This window comes from Lacerta agilis, chromosome 8, assembly GCF_009819535.1.
Source record: "Lacerta agilis isolate rLacAgi1 chromosome 8, rLacAgi1.pri, whole genome shotgun sequence".
NCBI classification, from domain to species: domain Eukaryota; kingdom Metazoa; phylum Chordata; class Lepidosauria; order Squamata; family Lacertidae; genus Lacerta; species Lacerta agilis.
In genome coordinates, this window is record NC_046319.1 from 19150295 (window position 1) to 19169267 (window position 18973).

The 18973-nt window shown below is 45.8% G+C and overlaps 3 protein-coding genes across 3 annotated transcripts; all 3 read left to right on the plus strand.

The window, feature by feature from the left end:
- Positions 1-3619: 3619 nt before the first annotated feature.
- LOC117050667 (actin-85C-like) lies at positions 3620-5033 on the plus strand. The gene has a single exon (XM_033156404.1). It carries the CDS (start codon positions 3708-3710, stop codon positions 4839-4841), a length of 1134 nt encoding a protein of 377 aa, XP_033012295.1. The 5' UTR covers positions 3620-3707; the 3' UTR covers positions 4842-5033.
- Positions 5034-6791: 1758 nt separating this feature from the next.
- Positions 6792-8111, plus strand: LOC117050668 (actin-related protein T2-like). Its single transcript, XM_033156405.1, has one exon. It carries the CDS (start codon positions 6826-6828, stop codon positions 7978-7980), a length of 1155 nt encoding a protein of 384 aa, XP_033012296.1. The 5' UTR covers positions 6792-6825; the 3' UTR covers positions 7981-8111.
- Positions 8112-10085: 1974 nt separating this feature from the next.
- On the plus strand, positions 10086-11758 carry LOC117050669 (actin-85C-like). Its single transcript, XM_033156407.1, has one exon. It carries the CDS (start codon positions 10590-10592, stop codon positions 11712-11714), a length of 1125 nt encoding a protein of 374 aa, XP_033012298.1. The 5' UTR covers positions 10086-10589; the 3' UTR covers positions 11715-11758.
- Positions 11759-18973: the final 7215 nt, after the last annotated feature.

Sequence of the window (18973 nt, forward strand, 5' to 3'; positions counted from 1 at the left end):
CTTCTTGAGCCAAATTCTTTGTCACCATCTGTCATGGGAAGGCTGAAGCCCTCTAGAGAGGTTATTTGACTGCCATTTGGTCTGTGAGAATTCGAGCATGAAGGTTTTCTGTATTTTTTTGGAGTAGGTGGACATCCTAAAGAATGTAAGGAGAGCCCCTCTGGATCAGGCCAGTGACCCACCTAGTCCAGCATCCTGTTCTCACAGGGTCCAATCAGATGCCTCTGGGAAATCTGCATGCAGGGTTTAGGCATAAGAGCACACTTCCCTCCTGTAGTTTCCAAAAACTAGCATTCAGAGACATCCTGCCTAAGAGAGCGGCAGTAGAAAATAGTCATCATGGAGAGTAGCTGCTGGGAGTTTTAGTTTTGTTTTTCTTGAAATAATTTTTATTTGATTTTACAAATATAAAGTTATAACAATACAATTACACACATCAACAGTTAAAAGATTCCCTCGAATCTCTGGACTTCCCACCTTCCCCTCCATGGGTCCTTTTGTTAAACCTTTTCTACTGCATCTTTTTCAATAATCCACATTTTATATACCGTATTTTTCCGTTTATAACACGCCCCGGTGTATATCGGGGGACTCAAAATTAAGAAAATTGGGGGGGGGAGATTGACCCCCATGTATAAAACTACCCCCCCTTTTAAACAATTTTTTTTTAGTTAAAAAAAATCCTACTCTTATACATGGAAAAGTATGGTAATTCCAATATCTCCATAGTGCTTGCTACATTACAAGTGTTATTGCAATCCTGCTAGTGTTTTCATCTGCTTACAGTGGTCTCCAAGGTGTAATTTTTTCCCATTCTTTGTTGAAGTTTTGGTCTTCTTGGTTTCTGGACTTTCTGGTCAATTTTGCCATTTCGGCATAGTCCATCAGTTTAATTTGCCATTCTTCTCTGGTAGGGACTTTATCTTCTTTCCATCTCTGGGCTAACAGCATCTGTGCGGCTGTCATCGCATGCATAAAAAGTATTTTCTACTGCCTTGGAATATTGGCACCTGGGAGTTTCCTCCTCCTTTGTTCTTCCTGCTTTGCACATTGGCCAATGTGCTGTCATGTGACTATTCTGATTCATGTAAGACACTTCTCTGAGGGCAAAAAAAAAAAAAAAAAATGCCTCATGGGTATATTATTTATCTTGGCCCTAAGAGCCCCACACTTCCATCTCCAACCACACCCATATAATTCACAACACAAAAAGCCAATTATTACATCAATACAGTAACGCCTCAATATCAGATCATTTCAAAACGTAAGTGGTCTCCAAGGTTAGGCTTACTCAGAGTAGACCCACTGAAATTAATGGAACTGGCTAACTTTTATCTGTTCGTTTCAGTGGGCCTGCTCAGAATAAAAGTTATAACCCAGTACGACAAATAAATCGTTTTTGATAATATAAACATTAGAACATTTTAAATCATTGCAAAATAAACTGCAAATCATTAAAAGCATTTCCATCAACCATAACAAGCATTTCCAATACAATCACATATTGACATTAATAAAACCAGCAGCCACTGCACAACGGCACCATGCAAAGTTGTATAAAAGTAGCAAATAAAATATATAAGATTTATCGAGGCTAAGAGTTAAAGAGGGGACAATTCCTAGCAGCTTGATCGTATATTATAAAATGCATATCAATTAATAAATCTATGTAATAAAGTAAAGGAGTTAAGGGTTCTAAGTCCTACCCTGAGTAGACCCACTGAAATTAATGAAGCTACATTAGCCATATCCTTTATGTTCAGTCGGTCCACTAGGGAATAGGACTAACTTTGGATGCAATCCTAAAACTTGAATCACAGAATCATACAACTGTCAAGTTGGAAGGAGCCCTGAGGATCATCTAATCCTGCAGTGCAGGGATATGCAGGTGTCCCATCCAGGGATACGAACCTGCAACCTTGGCGTTATCAGCAACATGCTCTAACCCAGTGTTTTTCAACCTTTTTTGGGCAAAGGCACACTTGTTTCATGAAAAAAATCATGAGGCACACCACCATTAGAAAATGTTAAAAAATTTAACTCTGTGCCTATATTGACTATATATAAAGTAATTTTTCAATTTTTCCCACGGCACACCAGGCAACATCTCGCGGCACACTAGTGTGCCGCGGAACAGTGGTTGAAAAACACTGCTCTAACCAACGGAGCTATCCAGGCTAAGTGTACCCATTGCACAGAGTTGCTGCTTAGTTCTGCCTGAAGCAGGGATGGAGGACCCATCGCCCTCTAGCTGCTGTTAGACTCCAACTCCCATCAGCCCCAGCCAGCATGGCCAATGGTCAGGAATAATGAGACAACATCTGGAGGGCCACAGGTTCCCCATTCCTGGCTCAGAGCAAAATATTGTGGCAAATGTGGAGAGGTTTCCTAGGGAGAAACATCTGAAAAGCTAATAGATTCCACCCCACCCCCCAGTAAGGCTAATAAACATTTCTTGAGGGTGGGGGGAGGCCCTATAACATTCCTGGAGGCAACAAGAGCTCCAGTGCCCATTATTGCTATACTAAGGTTCTTTCTTTCTTTCTTTTTTTCCTGCGACACAAAACCCCCTTTGCACCTACAAGTCCTCCACTCACGTTTCGAAGTGCCTCTTTATCTTGAATCTTTCAGCTCAGATCTGCTTCTGATTCATAACCACCTTTAATTAGGTGCTGGCACCTTTGCCATGCTGGCTGCAAGGGAGAGTAATTAAATTTAATGGAAGCCACCCTCGCTTTGAAGCTGGCCATAACTTAAGGCTATCGGGAGAAGCAATTAAAATGCAACTGCTGCAGGTCGCTCTACCCATTAACTGCACACACAGGTGACTACACACACACACACACACACACACACACGTATATTTCAGTCGAACTTGATAGCTTTCTATAATGCACTCAGATTATATATGTTGTTATTGTTACTGAAACGTCTCTCCCACTGTTCTTTAAAAAAACAAAAAGACAAGGGGTCTTAAAACATAATACCACCTCAAAACAACAGCACTATCCAGAATCACCGCAGCTCAAATGGCAGGCAGCTACATCCCATGGATGCTTACTCAGAAGGAAGTCCCCCTTTGTTCCCTGTAACATTGAACTCGGTGGCACTGCATAGGACTGTGCTGTGTGAGGTTCAGAGTCAGAGACATTCACTTGCATCACAAGTACGTCCAAACCGAAACCTGTAGAGGCTCCATTGATGCAGGCATCAATCCCCTAGCATCTCCAGGTAGGCTTGGCAAAGGACCCTCTCTGAGTCTCTGCCAAGTCAGTGTCGATAATAGTGACCTTGGTAGGCAAGCTTGTCTGATTTGGTACAAGGCAATCCCAATCACCCACCCAACCCATATTTTCTGTTCGTCTTGGACCACATTCCCCACTAACCTACGATCCTGATTTCATAGATGATTAGGAACAGCCTCTATTGAGATATCATCTATTGTCAGATCATCCTTCCGCTGTGCAGGTATTCCAGGTCAAAAAAAAGTTGGAATTAGTAAGCTGAAAACATCCATCAGGGTGGCTAGGTTGGCTCCGCCTTGTATAGTTTGGCTAAAGCAACAGCCTTGCCTACCAGAGTGGCGGTTGTATATGACATCACCACTCTAGAACCTCCATTCGTGGACATTCTGTTTGGCCTCCAATCCCACCCTGCCTCACCAGACCAGCTTCTCCAGGCCAGCTGTGCAGAGAACCGTCCAAAGAATGTCTGATCCCAAGCTTCTAGACATCCCAGCTGTGATCTTTGACAATGGGTCTGGATTATGCAAGGCTGGCATTGCTGGGGACAGTGCCCCAAGGGCGGTCATCACAGCCATTGTTGGCCGCTCCAAAGCCAAAGCCACAATGCTTGGCGCTGGCCAGAAAGAATTTTACATTGGAGAAGAAGCTCAGTGCAAAAGGGGCGTCTTGTCACTGAATTACCCCATCGACCATGGCATCGTGACATCTTGGGATGACATGGAGAGGATATGGAGGCATGTCTATGAGTGTGAACTGAGGATCAAATCCAGCGACAGACCAGTGCTCTTGACTGAAGCCCCGCTGAATCCTCTCCAGAACCGGGAGAGAATGACGGAGATCATGTTTGAAAATTTCAAGGTGCCTGCTATGTACGTTGCTGTCCAGGCTACTTTGGCACTCTATGCATCAGCACGGACCACGGGGATAGTCATAGACAGTGGGGATGGTGTCACTCACACAGTCCCTATCTACGAAGGCTACTGCTTGCCACATGCTGTCTCCAGGTTGGACGTCGCTGGGCGGGACATCACTGAGTACTTCATGAGGCTCCTTCTGGAGAGTGGGCTTTCCTTCGTCAGCACAGCAGAAAGGGAAATAGTGAAAGACATCAAGGAGAAGCTCTGCTACGTGGCTTTAGATCCCATCCAAGAAATGAAAGCCAAACCAGAATACCTTCTCAGAGAGTATAAACTACCAGATGGCAATATCATCAGGATCGGAAGCCAGCTCTTCCGAGCCCCTGAAGCCCTTTTCGCACCAGCTAACATTGGTGTCGATGCTCCCGGAGTCCACAAAATGGCTTTCAACAGCATCATGAAATGTGACATTGACGTCCGCAGAGATCTGTATGGGAACATTCTCCTCTCGGGTGGGTCCACCTTGTTTTATGGCTTGGATGAGCGCATCTTGAAGGAAATGCAGCTTCAAGTGCCGATCGGTATATCGGTAAGGATCATTGCCCCGCCAGAGAGGAAGTACTGCGTGTGGATCGGGGCCTCCATCCTGACTTGCTTGACATCTTTCAGACAAATGTGGGTCACCCTCAATGATTACAAAGACTTTGGCCCAGGCGTTGTTCACCGGAAATGTTTTTAAGACTGACTGCCTTCACCTGTGATCTTGCTAGAACAAAGGGAGCTCAAGAAAGGCCACAAACAGGTGGACCTCCCAAATATTTTCTTTCTTTCTTTCTTTTTTTAGAAAGAGATTCAGCTGTTGTCTCTTTGGATTTATTGGCTGGCCAAAATTTAAAAGAAAATAAAAAGAGAAACACACATTTGGATCATAGTGGCTTTTCATTGTTATCATTCTGTGTCTTCTGTGGTGTGATGCAGGAGTCAGAAAACTTTTCAGTCCACTTCCTTCAGACCTTGTGGTGGCCCAGACTATATTTTTTGGGGGGGGGATGATGCAAGAGCACCACGAGCCCCGGTGGCTGCTTACCTGTGTCTTGCGAGCGGCAGGGGCTGGTGGTAGTGGCGGCAGAGGGACAATGAGCGTTGCGCGAAAGGGCTCCGTAGAGGAGCTGCTTAAAATGGCGGCTGCTCAAGTGCTGCTGCTGCTGCTGCTGCTGGCACCAACAAAGCCCAGCCCTCTTCCTCCTCTAGGCAGGGTGAGGAGAAGCCAGGAGGGAGGGAGGGAGGAGGAAGTGGCAGTGCCATCCGTGTAAGGGAGAGGGAAAGAACGTGCACACTGGCGATCCACGTGGTGATTCCTGGACCATCTGTAGGCCGGATCCAGAAGGCAATTGGGCCTGATCCGGGCCTTCGTTTGCAGACCCATGGTCTAATGGAAGGTAAACAGCGTTTCCATGCACTGCTCTGGTTCTCCAGAAGTGGCTTAGTCATGCTGGCCACATGACCTGGAAGCTGTCTGCAGACAAACGTGGGCTCCCTCGGCCAATAAAGTGAGATGAGCGCCACAACCCCAGAGTCGTCCGCGACTGGACCTAATGGTCAGGGTTCCCTTTACTTTTACCTTTAAGATGCACATTATTATTTCTTCTTCTTTATCTGTCCTCAACCTCCCACTCAGTTATGGGAAAGAGCAGTGCTCCCCAATATATCAGATGTTTTAGACCACAACTCCCATCATCCCTGTGCAACTCTTATCAATCCTGTCCATTGGCCACACTGGCTGCAGTGATGGGTATTGTAGTCCAACACATCTGGAAGGTGCTGTGTCATGGGAAGGCTGGGTGAGATGTGATAACCCTCTTCCTCTTTCATTCTTTTCCATGGCAAGCCCTGGGGCTGGGATGAGACTGGAGGATGGAAGTTCATCCAGGGACCCATGATGCTGCAGCACTGCCCACTTCCTTGCCTCCTCACCTCTGGCCTCATGAGTCTGAGAGTCAGGCAGTTCCCGATAAGAATTTATTTGGACTCCGTAGAAACTTGCAGCACATCTTCCTCCTACCTGCACACAGAAAGCCTTATCTGTTTGGGGAAAGGGAAGGGGTGCTCTTTCAACTTCTTCCATTTCCAGCTGCTGAATTTCTGGCTGCTGGATTTGTGCTTCATCAGACATGACAGTATGGTGTGGATGCATCTTAATTATACACAAGTAAAAGTGCTCTTTTGATGCCATTCCCCTTCCCTGGGTTATAGTCTAGGCACTCAGGAGACCAAACTTGCCTTCTCGCACATGGAGAAAATCTCGTTATTGTACTATGCATTAAAAATGTTTTCAAACTCATGAAGAGACTGATTAAACACCAAATGAATCAATCTAACTGCATGCCTGAAAATTAAAGAAAGGTTTTTTTTAAAAAAAGCATCATCATCAAATTGATAGCTAAACTAATAACAGCAATTACACGACTGCGCACATAGAGTTTTTATCAATCTTCTGGTTTCCTAGAGACCACCAGACAATAACAGTGAGCAAACAATCACTAGCTGCCTTGCCCATTGTTATGTAAACCAGTTGTCACTGACCTTAGTGGAAGGCTTTGCACCTTTTAGTGCTGACGCACTGTTTCAAGAATGAAGTTTGTTTCTCCCCCTTGAGACGCCAAGAACGTGTGCCATTGAAACTAAAGTGTTTGTGGTGCCATCTTCTCGCAAGCTAGTTTGAAATGATCCACGAGAATGAGAAAAGTAAGTCCAGAGTCTTCAACAGCCAAGCAGTGATTATTGACAATGGATCTGGATTGTGCAAGGCCGGGGTCTCGGGAGAAGTCGGCCCGCGGCATGTCATTGCTTCCGTCCTTGGGTGCCACAAAAGCAAATTATCCCTCTCCAAAACCAAGCAAAAGGAATGCTATGTAGGAGATGAGGCCCAAGACAGGCGAGAAGTGTTGTCGTTAAGATACCCTATCGAGAGCGGCATCATCACTTCATGGGATGACATGGAGAAGATCTGGAAGCACATCTATGACAAAGGGTTGGGAATCAAAGCATTTGAGAGGCCTTTGCTAATGACGGAGGCGCCTCTAAATCCCAAGGAAGATCGAGCCAAACTCACTCAGCTGATGTTTGAACACTTCAAGGTGCCTGCCTTTTACCTCTCTGTCCAGGCCATACTATCTCTCTATGCTTCAGCCCGTTATACTGGTATGGTGATGGACAGTGGTTTTGGGGTCACCCACGCAGTTCCAGTTTATGAGGGGTATTGTTTGCCCCACGCCGTCACCAGGTTGGATATTGGCGGCAGAGACATCACCGAGTTCTTGAGGGAATTGCTTCTGGAAAACAGGCAATACTTCAGAAATTTCCCCGAAGGGAACAACATTGTGGAAGACATCAAAGTGAAGTTGTGCTTCGTAGCCTTGGATGCCCACCATGAGCAGAACAAGAGGTCCGAGGACTTCCCAAAGGAGTATGAACTTCCCGATGGCAACAGGATCAAAATCGGTGATGCTCTCTTCTTAGCTCCAGAGATCCTTTTCACGCCCAGTAACATTAAGAGAAGTGGGCAAGGCGTCCACAAAATGATTGCCAAGAGCATCAAAAAATGTGACCCCACCATCCGCAGCATGCTCTACAGCAACGTGTTGCTTTCAGGAGGTTCCTCTCTCTTTCCAGGATTAGACGAGAGGGTCTTTAAAGGGCTCGAAGCTCAAGTCCCTCAAGGGGTTCCCATAAAGGTCATAGCACCCCCAGATCGGTGGTTCTCAACATGGATTGGGGGCTCCATCATTACGTCCCTGAGCAGCTTCAAGCAAACATGGGTCACTGCTTCTGACTACAGAGAGTTTGGACCAAATGTTGTCCAGAGAAGGTGCTATTAAGGAGGACTTGGGATTTTGCATGACATACTATACCTGTAAACAACCATCAACAGCTACAGCTACTTTAAAGCAATGCATTCACCTCTTTCAGAGGGTGAAATAAAAATGCCTTTGCAGGTTCTAACAAGTCACATGAGGTTTGTGTCAATCATTTCCTTGCCCAGTTGCCTTAAATATGGCTTGATTCTTCGTGGTCCGACAAGGGATGGGGTAGAAATTGATTCAGTCCACATTCTGCTGTGGACCTACCTAATTGGCTCACCTTGAATCCAATACGCGAACGAAAATGCAGCTCTCCTTTGAAATCCTCGTTTGTTGGACCGTTGTGTTGCATTCTCCAACTCAAAAAAAGGTATGCAAAAAGAATATTAGGAAAATGTGATAGAGAAAAAAATGTATATATTACTGAAACAGCATGTGAAGATGCATTGTGTTAGAAGACATCGTTTCCAAAACATTATTATTATTTATTAAATTTATTAGTCTTTTTTGGCCGTGGCAACTCAAAGCAACGTACAATATTTTAAGCAGAAAAATAAACTCAAACATACATTAAAAATGTTGTTTAAAATCTAAATGAAAATACTTTTAAAAAAATAAAAAATAGATTAAAACATCCCACCCACACAAGAAGGCCATAGATAATTTGCCTGGTGCCTAAAGCTATGTAATGATGGCAACCAGGTGAGCATTGCCCATTTTCGTGTTGCCACCCTCCAGACCTCTTGCACATTTATAAGGAGAAAAGCATGCAAAAGTGAGCATTTGGGGTGAACTTGTTCTTCGTTTTTTAAAAAGCAAAGTAATGTGGGAATATGTCAAACTGAACTAAAGAATGGAAAAAATGAAAATCTGATAGATTTTCCCACCCCTAAGACCTTGAGTGGTCTGGGAATCCGACCTTGGAATGTAGTGCTCATTCTTCCCTACTGCTCCCAGGCAAGAGTTTGGGTTCCTCTGCCCTTTGAATATCTCAAAAAGGCAGCCTTATTGAAGTTTGGGAAAGGAGAATTGACTCGTGTGTGTAGCCCTGAACTGCAGCACAATGGTGGAGAACCTGTGAACCTTCCAGATGTTGTTGTCCTCCATCTCCCAGCAGCCCTAGCTAGCATAGCACATGGTCATGGAGTTGTAGTCCAACCACATCTGGAGGACTGCAGGTTCTCCATCCCTGATGTGCCACTATATCTGAACAAGACCAGTGCAGTTGAGTTGTATCCAATGTTAGTCCTCCTCCAATTTAACTGATGGGTTTTTATAGACATAGACAGCTTAGGTCCATTAATTGCAATGGGCTCATTCTTAGGTTTGTATCTTGCTTCAAAAGACAAGAGTCGTAATATCATTATAATGAGACTTAACTGGTGTACTAGGTGTGGAGAACTTCAGACTAAGAGCCAAACACAGCACTCTAGGCCCCTCAGACTTCTTGTCTACAGAACTCTCACTAGGCCACACCCCCTTCTCCCCAGGCCACACCCTCTCATTGGTCCTGTTTCATAACCTGTGTGTTTTGAATGGCTGGGAAATTTTGTGGAGGTCTGATAATGCATTGTCTGGATAGAGGCATGTGTGTCTGTGTGTAGAAACTAACCTGTACAAAGGTAAAATTGGATTTGTGGCTCTCCCAGTTTTGACTCTTGCCCCACCCGCCTCTTGCATGTGTTCACCTCTCAAAGGTTGCACAGAAGTCCTGGGGCTCAAAAATGTTCCCTACTCCTAATACCGTAAGTTTATCTGACTATAATATGCATATCCTCTGGGAAAACATTGAACCAGTTGCTCTACATTTACAAATGAAATAAATGTTAGATACATCTAACAAGGAGTCTGAATCATCACACTGATTTCAGGGATGGGTTTGTTTTGACCTTTAAAGTTGGTAGTAGCCAACTAAGTTCTACTTAGAGTAAATGTATTGAAATTGATGAACCCATATCATGGATTTTGATTTCAGTGGGTCTACCCTGAGTGGGATGAGCACTGGACACAACCCAAACGGACATTTTCTTTATAACGCCTTTGCTTTATAACTCTTCCACTGGTATGCCATTTCACTGCCCCTTTTTGACATCATGAAGCATTTCTGATGTCACCTTAATGACCACCTCCATGTGGGCTGAACAGTGAAGGCAAGAATGCAAACAACTGTGTTGTGTTAGTGAGAGCTTTCCAAGCTGGTGTGTAAATTTCACAAGGGGTGAGACAATGGTTAAGCCTCCATTCTTAACTGGGCATTTGTGAACGGAAAATCCTTCCTGATATTCCAGGCTGTCTGGAAGGCAGAGACACCATGGTCCCCCATTTCCATGGTGCTCTGAACCTTCCTTCTTGAGACGGGAATTGGAAAACGGCTGTTCATCAACTCTGAACACCCATTTCTGATGCTCTTCGTCATCCAAAACCAGCTTACAGTTTCTTGGAGGAGAATCTGTTTCCTGAAGCATATGCAACATGTTTGTATATTTAAAAAGCCACTAGAGGAAAGGGAAAGGGGGGAAGGTTCCCTTTTTGTGACACTTAGAGATCTAGAATATTGATGGCCCAGTGTTCCATCCACGAAGGAAGAAGGTAAAGTGGTTGAAATCCCTGCTCCTTCATCTTTGGGCATGTCTCACCACGCAAAGGCAGATCTTCCAGCCGTCATTATTGACAATGGATCTGGGCTATGTAAGGCAGGGCTCTCTGGAGAGCAGGCACCAAGAACGGTTGTCGCTACAGTAGTCGGCTACCCCAAGTCGCAAGCCATCATGTTTGGTCCTGTCCAGAGGGAGTCTTATGTTGGCAAAGAAGCCCAAGCCAAGAGGGGTATCTTGTCTTTCAAATACCCTGTGGAACATGGAATAGTAACATGCTGGGACGACATGGAAAAGATCTGGAGGTACATCTACAGACGTGGGCTCAGAATAAGAGCCCATGAGAGACCGGTGCTGGTGACAGAGGCCCCACTGAACCCAGTGCCAAACAGAGAAAAAATGACAGAGGTCATGTTTGAGAACTTCCAAGTACCTGCCATGTTTGTGGGCCTGCAAGCTTTGATGGCCCTCTATGCCTCTGCTCGCACAACAGGTTTAGTCTTAGATAGTGGAGATGGCGTCACTCTGACCGTCCCCGTCTACAAAGGCCATTGTCTGCTTCATGCCATTTCCAGGATGAATTTTGCTGGCCGGGATATCACCAGGTACCTGACGACGCTTCTCTTAGAGAGTGGCCACAGCTTCTTGAGCTCTGCCGAGAAGGAGATAGTGAAGGACATCAAGGAGAACCTATGCTACGTAGCTTTAGATCCTGACTATCAAAAGGGCAAAACCTTGCTTCATAAATATATCCTCCCAGATGGAAACCCTGTCCAGATCGGAGACCAGCTCTTCAGAGCCCCAGAGTCCCTCTTTAAACCAGCAGATGCAGGACTCGCAGCACCAGGAATTCACCAGATGATCTTGGACAGTATTTCCAACTGTGATGGGAGCATCCACCAGAGCATCTGGAGGAACGTGATCATGGCGGGTGGGTCCACACTTTTCTCTGGCCTAAGGGAACGGCTCCTGAAGGAGCTCCGAGCGCTTGCGCCCAAAGGCATGCCGGCGAAGGTGGAAGCACCCGCAGACAGGATGCACTCTGTTTGGATTGGAGCGTCAGTGCTCACCAGCTTGGCTTCATTTAGAGACATGTGGGTTACCCAGCAGGAGTACAAGGAGGTTGGCCCAACTGTATTGCAGAAGAAATGCTTCTGAGATGAATAAATGGCCAACTAGAAAAGAGGGGTGGAAACCACACACACACAAACACACACACACACAGCCAACAACCAAAAAAGAAAAATAGTCAATCGGAACAGCTGGGGAGTGGCTAGTAAAACTTTTCACAAAGGATCAATGTGTTGCAGTTTTATATAGCATGGTAAGAAAAGGTCCCTTGTGTGTTTGCTTAAAGAAAGACCCCTTGTTTGGTCTATTTTTGACGACCCTGTTAAGTTGTTTTATATAAGCTGGGGAGGAGGGGGTGTATTTAAAATGGCTAGAATGGCAAAATTGTTTGTTTGCCAGACTTTTAAACCCCAGAGAGTCAACCACCTTAGATTCTACAGTATGCCCACAGGGCCTTGGTTCCTTGCCATTCGCCATAAATATCCAGAGAATATAAAATGAACCAATAATGCAGAATGGGGTTTCGCTGAGCTTTGCCCCAAACAGAGAGAGAGAGATTTGAACAGTATTATTGGGGAGTATTGCAGAGTGACTTTCCCCCCAAGCCTGTCAATTCAGAGCAGAGATGAAGAAACCTTTACAGCCTAAAGGCCATATCCCCTCATCGGCAAACTTCTGGAGGCCGCATTGCTTGTGGTGAGTGGGGCCAGAGGCAAAAAGTAGGTATGGCTCTTCTTTTCTTTGTACAGGGAAATCCAGAGGTTTCTGTGTACATCCCTAGCACATATACATACACCCAGTGCCGGGTTATCAAATAGGCAGAGTAGGCACCAGCCTATGGGCCCCATACCCTTTGCGGCCCCACACATTTTAGGGGCCACGCGACAACAGATCCAAATAATATTGATTTGATCTTGAAAGAAAATTATGTGGGGCCCATAGGCCAATGCCTGCTCTGCCTAGTTGGTTACCCGGCACTGGTAAGAAGCAGGGTCAGCAAGGGCTGTGGTCTGGAAAAGGGATTGTGGCTGGATAAGGGATGTGGCCTGGGGATGGACCTGAAGGGCCAGATAGAGAGGTTTGGAGGGCCACATTAATTTCCCCGCCCATCAAAGTTCCCTATCCCTGCTGAAAGTGAAGTTTCAGAATGAAGAGATTAAGCATTTAGAAAGTGAAGGTTCAGTGACACACTTCATTGTATGGCTTCGAGGGCCAAGGTGAGCTCGGGGACTGCTGCCTCGCCAAGCTGATCGGTGCACCTTTGCCAGGGCTGTTATGAAATCCGATTCGGCGGCCGGCGGCCTTTTGTTCTCCTTCGGCGTGTTACGTTTTAGCAGCCCCGCTGGAAACGTGTAAACAAATGAGGTACAACTGTAGCCAGTTTAAATATTTTACAGCTCACTGACTTCCATATGAGAGAGGATTTACAGGAGCATACGGGGCTCGACTCCTGCGCTGGTAATCGAACGCAGAGGCAAATCCAAAACACACCACCTTGGAAATTTGACACAACGGAGGAGCTCGAGACTGGAGTTGAGGGAAGCCTTGGTTTTGCCTGCAAAAGTTCGGATGTAACGTACTCTCTGAGCTCACACCTTGCTTAGGGGTTTCCCATAAGCATCTGGTTGGCCACTGTGGGAACAGGATGCTGGCCTAGATGGGCCATTGGCCTGATCCCCTATTTTAATGTAGATCCCCTTCATTCAGTGGTGGCTGGTCCATTAGTGACATTTCTCCACCAGTCTGCTCTCCTTACTTACAACCAGACTTGTGGGGAGGTTCATCAGCTTCCTCCTGCTTAGTCCCAGCGTTGCTCCTTATAGGGTCTCAGAAGGGTTCAGAATGGACAGGTCAAAATCAGATTCAGTTGTCTCTGCCTGCCATTGGCTCTGGTGCCACATACTGTGGAACTCGCCACTTTCTGCCCTGCTAGACCCAATGGGCACCAGCCATCACTGCCATCATTTCTTTCTTTAATTTACCCCCTCTCTCCCCACAAAAAAGTTCCTAAATATGAACACTTTTGGATTTAGGACCTTGGTGGCTGCGGTCGTTGGAGAACAATGATTGACCTCCAAGGCATTTTGTGGTTTTTATACTGTGAGACCTGTGGGCATGGGGTGGAATAATAATAATAATAATAATAATAATAATAATAATAATAATAACAGTTCATATCTGTGGCTGGGTGTCCCCAGATCCTAACCCTACACCCTACACCACATTGGACCTTTGCCTTGCTTCGGGAATGAAAGAATAACAAAATTCCCTCAAAGGGAAAGATGTGTGGAGGGTTGTTGTTTTTCAAGAAATTACGATGATTGAATATGAATATTTTACACACCCAAGTTCAAAACACTGTTTTTCTTGGATGCCTCTGCCGCCTTTCATTACAGAGCAACCTGACGTTGCATAACTGAGACGTATCCCCTTTCACATCTGCGGGGAAAGAAAGGCTAATGAGCCTCGGGAAAGCTAACTCGCTGCATGTGTGGTGGCAGGGGCGGGGGGGGGTGCAGAGAGGAGAGGCGACGGCACTCAAAAATGTTTCCAAATTAAATATATATGTGTCTAATATTTACATGTAACCGCTTAATAGGACCTTGGTAGCAGAGAGTGGACCAAAACGAATGCGGAGCGCCACTCAACGCACAGATCCTGGTAAGATCATAAGAAGAGACAGTAGTCTACCTAATCCAGCATCCTGATCTCACAACAGCAAACCAGATGACTGAGGGACGTTTGCAAGCAGCACCCAAGCACAAGAGCAAGCTCCCCTCCTGGGCTTCCCAGCGACTGCTATTCAGAGGCATTGCTGCCTCTGACTGTGGAAGCAGAGCATCGTGGTCCCAGCATACATCTCTTTACACTTGATTTCTTTGATATGCATTTCCCATTTTATTGCCATTCACCCAGTATTTGCTATTCTTACATAAGAAGAATAATTCTCATCTCCCCACCACCAACCCTTGGGGACGCTTTTGAGTCTTGCAGTATTTTTGGTAGCATGTCATGAAGGGACATAGTGCACTGTTAGAGCATCTGCATGTGTGTGGAATGCCTCTGGTTCAACCCCTGGTGTCTTCAGGTAGGGTTGGGAAACTCTCCTGTCTACAACTGCAGAGACTGACTGACAGTCAGTATAGGCAAGGGATGAGAGACTTGTGTGGCCCTCTGGGTGTTTTTGGACTCCCATTAGCCCCGGCCAGATTGGCCAATGCTCAGGGGCGATAGGAGTTGCAGTCTAACAGAATTCCAAGCGTCACAGGTTCCTGATCCCTGGTGTAGACCATTGGTGTTCAACTGGTACAGACCTAAGACCCACCTCTGGCTCCCAGCCTGCAACACGGAACCATCTTTCACATATTCAGTTTTGAGTTGTACTTCAGAGCACTAATAAGGCATTTTATTAATCCTAAAACGGCTATTCGCATAGCAATATACATAGGGTTAGCATAGCGATACTTCTAAATGAAAACAGGTGGTTTTTAAACTTGTTCTTAACCTGAAGGCTGGGAAGCTGTTGAAAACCAGTGGGTTTTTTTGTAAAGGAAAGGCTCACAATGTTAGCAAGGGACCTGGGCTTATTTGTTCCTCCAGATCCCATTCCACTGAAGGGAGATGATAGAAAAAAAAGGCTCTTGTCTTCCTCCTGCCACTTTGCAGCACTTGTGGAAATTGAGAAAACGTCTCCTCTTAAGAATGTGTTTTGGCCCGGTCCATACCCTCTGACATTTCTCTGATGAAAATAGGGTCGTCCAAAGTAAAAGCGGGACATTCTGGGATCAAATCAGAAACCAGGATGGCTTCTGTAAATCCGGGGCTGTCCCTGGAAAATAGGGACACTTGGAGGGCCTGCCAGCCACTACATATAGTGCCCCTTTCATTTGGTGAGCCTTAGCTGGTGTCCAACATGGTGGCAAAAGCTTTGTTGTGACCCACCTGGGATGGCCTTACAACCTACCTGTGGGTAGTCTGACTTGACATAAGGCAGTTTTCTGAGTTCCTGGTGCATCAGCCAAGGATGCCTCTCCAAAGCTGACAATATGAAGCAGGTGGTTGTCTGCTATTACCTTCAGTCCTGGACATACAGTATTTTGAACAGATTTGGTTTCAATCTGATAATGCAATCAGTTTGATCTGGGGTTGTTCAAGTCTTAACCCAAACAAGCCTCATGTTATTGCAAACGTTTTGACCTCAGTTTTTGATGTCACAGGAAAGCAATGCGTTGTCAAAATCTGTGTGTGTGTGTGTTCATGTGCGCGCACACAGTAAATTCCCCCAGCCCCCCCCCAGCCCCAGTAGCTCCAAACGGCACACACCATGAACATTGGAGACTAACCCTCTTTAAGTTTTTAACAGTCAAGTGGGAATTCTCCTGCTCTCAGCCTGTTCCAGCTGGCATTGTGCTTCATCGAAGCTCTAATATCAGTGTTGCCTGTAACATTTCCAACACTTTCAGGGACGGATTACGTAAACCTAAAACAGATCTTTCTGCTGTAGGGATTGCACAGCTGCTGATATTACAAATATCAGAGAGTGGGAAAGTCCCTTCTCTGCAAGAATTCATCCCATGCATGGTTCCCTTGACTGCCTGCCGTTAAATATATCTCTATATTGGGAAAGCTCTTGATGGGGGAGCTCCCAAAAGCATCAGATGGTGACTGAGCATGCCCAGCAGGTATGGAACAAATGACTGATGGATTTCTGGTGATGGGAAGAACCAGGGAGGTACCAGGGAGTATCCTATAAGGGGGCAAGAATCTAGCCAGCCAACCATGAGCAGGAGCACTCCACACTGCAACACGCACTAGTATAGTACTACTACTAGCAGTAGCAATAGCGGTAATGAAATGGGACAACTGGATAGCTCAGTTGGCTAGAGAGTGGTGCTGATAACGCCAAGGTTGCAGGTTCGATCCCCGTATGGAACAGCTGCATATTCATGCATTGCAGGGGGTTGGACTTGATGATCCTCAGGGTCCCTCCCAACTGTACGATTCTATGAAATAAATAATAGTAGGTGTGGCAGTAGCAGGCTGGGATGTGCACTTGCACACTGATCATGCCTCTTCCCTCCCTGGATGGAGGATACAGAAGAGCGTGTGAGTACCGTATTTTTCCGTGTATAACACTAGGTTTTTTAACCAAAAAATTAGGTTTTAAATTGGGGCTCGTTCTTATACACGGGTAGTGCTGAGGGGTGTTTTCTTAATCTGGAGTCCCCAAAAATAGGGGGCATCTTGTACATGGGGGCGTCTTATACACGGAAAAATACGGTATATGGAGAAACTGATTTACAGTGCAAAGGTAAGGTTGGCATTTGCTGCTCCGCCCACTTTGCCTCTGGCCCCACCCACCAGTGGCAAGTGGCCCCCAGAAGGTTTCTCAAAAGGGAATGTGGCCCTCAGGCCACAAAGGGTTACCTTTCCTTGGCTTAATGCCAAAATAGATTTCCAAATGGGTTTTTTTGGGGGGTGTACACCAATTTGGAAGGTGGGGAGAATCCCTGTCCTTGCCCTGTTATTCCTGTTGGTGTCTGGCATCAAGGAGAAGAAATCCCTGTGACTGATTGTGCACCTGAAAGCTTTGCTGGCTGCCCACAAAGTGGGTTTTAAAAAACCCAACAACAACAACCGAGGCTCCCTTCTCCAGAAACAGTAGGTGGTTCAGCTGCTGATCTCCCCACCCCCCTTTTCAACTAGGTAGAGTTTTTGTTCCTCTGCAAGCCTTCTTTACACCATGCCAGTAAAGATGTAGCAGATGATATACTTTCCGAGTGACACCTTGGGCCTCCTGGAAAATAAAAACCTGCTTTGGACCTTCTGGGACAAATTCGTGGATTAATAACCTTTTTCCTCTGGAAAAAAAAATGTTGACTTTTCATGGGTTCGCATTCTGGGTGGTTGCCTTGAAAAGGTGTAGGTGTGTGGGGGGGGGAAGAAGGCTAATAATAATTTTATTAAAAAACGCATTCCTATGTGCCAATGCCATCTCAGATGTGATTACAACTGTGGCTGAGCCAGTACATTACCCTCCTATATTGTAAAGATCCGTTTCCGACTCGAGACGAGAGCCGCTTGCATTTAAGTCACTTAAAAACAGCCGCATGGCCGATCTCACTCAATTACTTTTTAGAAACTTCCCAGTTCACTCTATTTAACTTTATACTATGGGGAAATGGAACTCTTTGTCCTGCTTCCTCTGACAATATAAAAGGATGAAGTTGATGCAAAATGGCAACTGCAGCACAGTCAAGGGGATTTTTCCTTCCTTGTGCATTTGCAAATGGGGATCATGTGCGGCTATGAAAATAAAAGTGGGGTTGGGGGGGAATAACCAAGAAATGAATTCAGGTGGTTTGTGAGCATCAGCCGTACAACTCTATCATAATGGAAATCAGATTCCTCTGCTAGTATTTGGGGATGGGCGAATCTGTCAATTTCTGCTTCCCATTCTTCCAATCGTCTTTCTACCGTTTATATTTCACCTTTCATCCCAAGGAGCTCAAAATGGCCAGGGTTGGTGGCTAATGGTCAGGGGTGATGGGAGTTGTAGTACAGCAACCTCTGGGGGTGCCACAAGTCCCCCACATGTGAACTGCAATTTGTTTTGCTAGCTCTTTCTCTCTTACTGTGTTTCCAAACGTTAGGACAGTTCACCTGGTGCTTCAGCAATGGGACCAAACGCTTAAAGGGCAGTGTCCTGATTGCTGGGGATCTCTCTGTACATTGGAATGAGATGCCCATCAGGGGCTTGGAGAAGATGTAGTTGAAGATTAGGAGGGTGAGAATAGTAAAATTGGCATTTGGGACAAGATTGGGAGGGGAAGAAGCAAAACCCCTAATGGAGCAGGGTCTCTCATTTGGGGGTGAACATGGACTAGAAGGTGTGCCACCTTGGTAGTAGGAGGCTCTCCTGAATGTCTTCACTCATGCTCTGCTTCTATCCTGGTAAATCAAGTAAACATCACAAACTCCTCCAGAGCTCCATACCCTCCAACATTTCTCTGATGAGAATAAGAACATCCTAAGGAAAAGTGGGTCATTCCAGGATCAAATCAGAAACCTGGATGGCTTCTGTATTTCCAGGAATGTCCCTGAAAAATAAGGACATTTGGAGCATCTGGGTTCTCTAGTGCAAAATTAATTAATCCTAATTGAGCTGCACCAGGAATGTTTCACTGCTTAGAGAAGTAGAGCATAAAAGTTAAAGGGACCCCTGAACATTAGGTCCAGTCGTGGACGATTCTGGGGTTGCGGCGCTCATCTCGCTTTATTGGCCGAGGGAGCTGGCATACAGCTTCCGGGTCAGGTGGCCAGCATGACTAAGCTGCTTCTGGCAA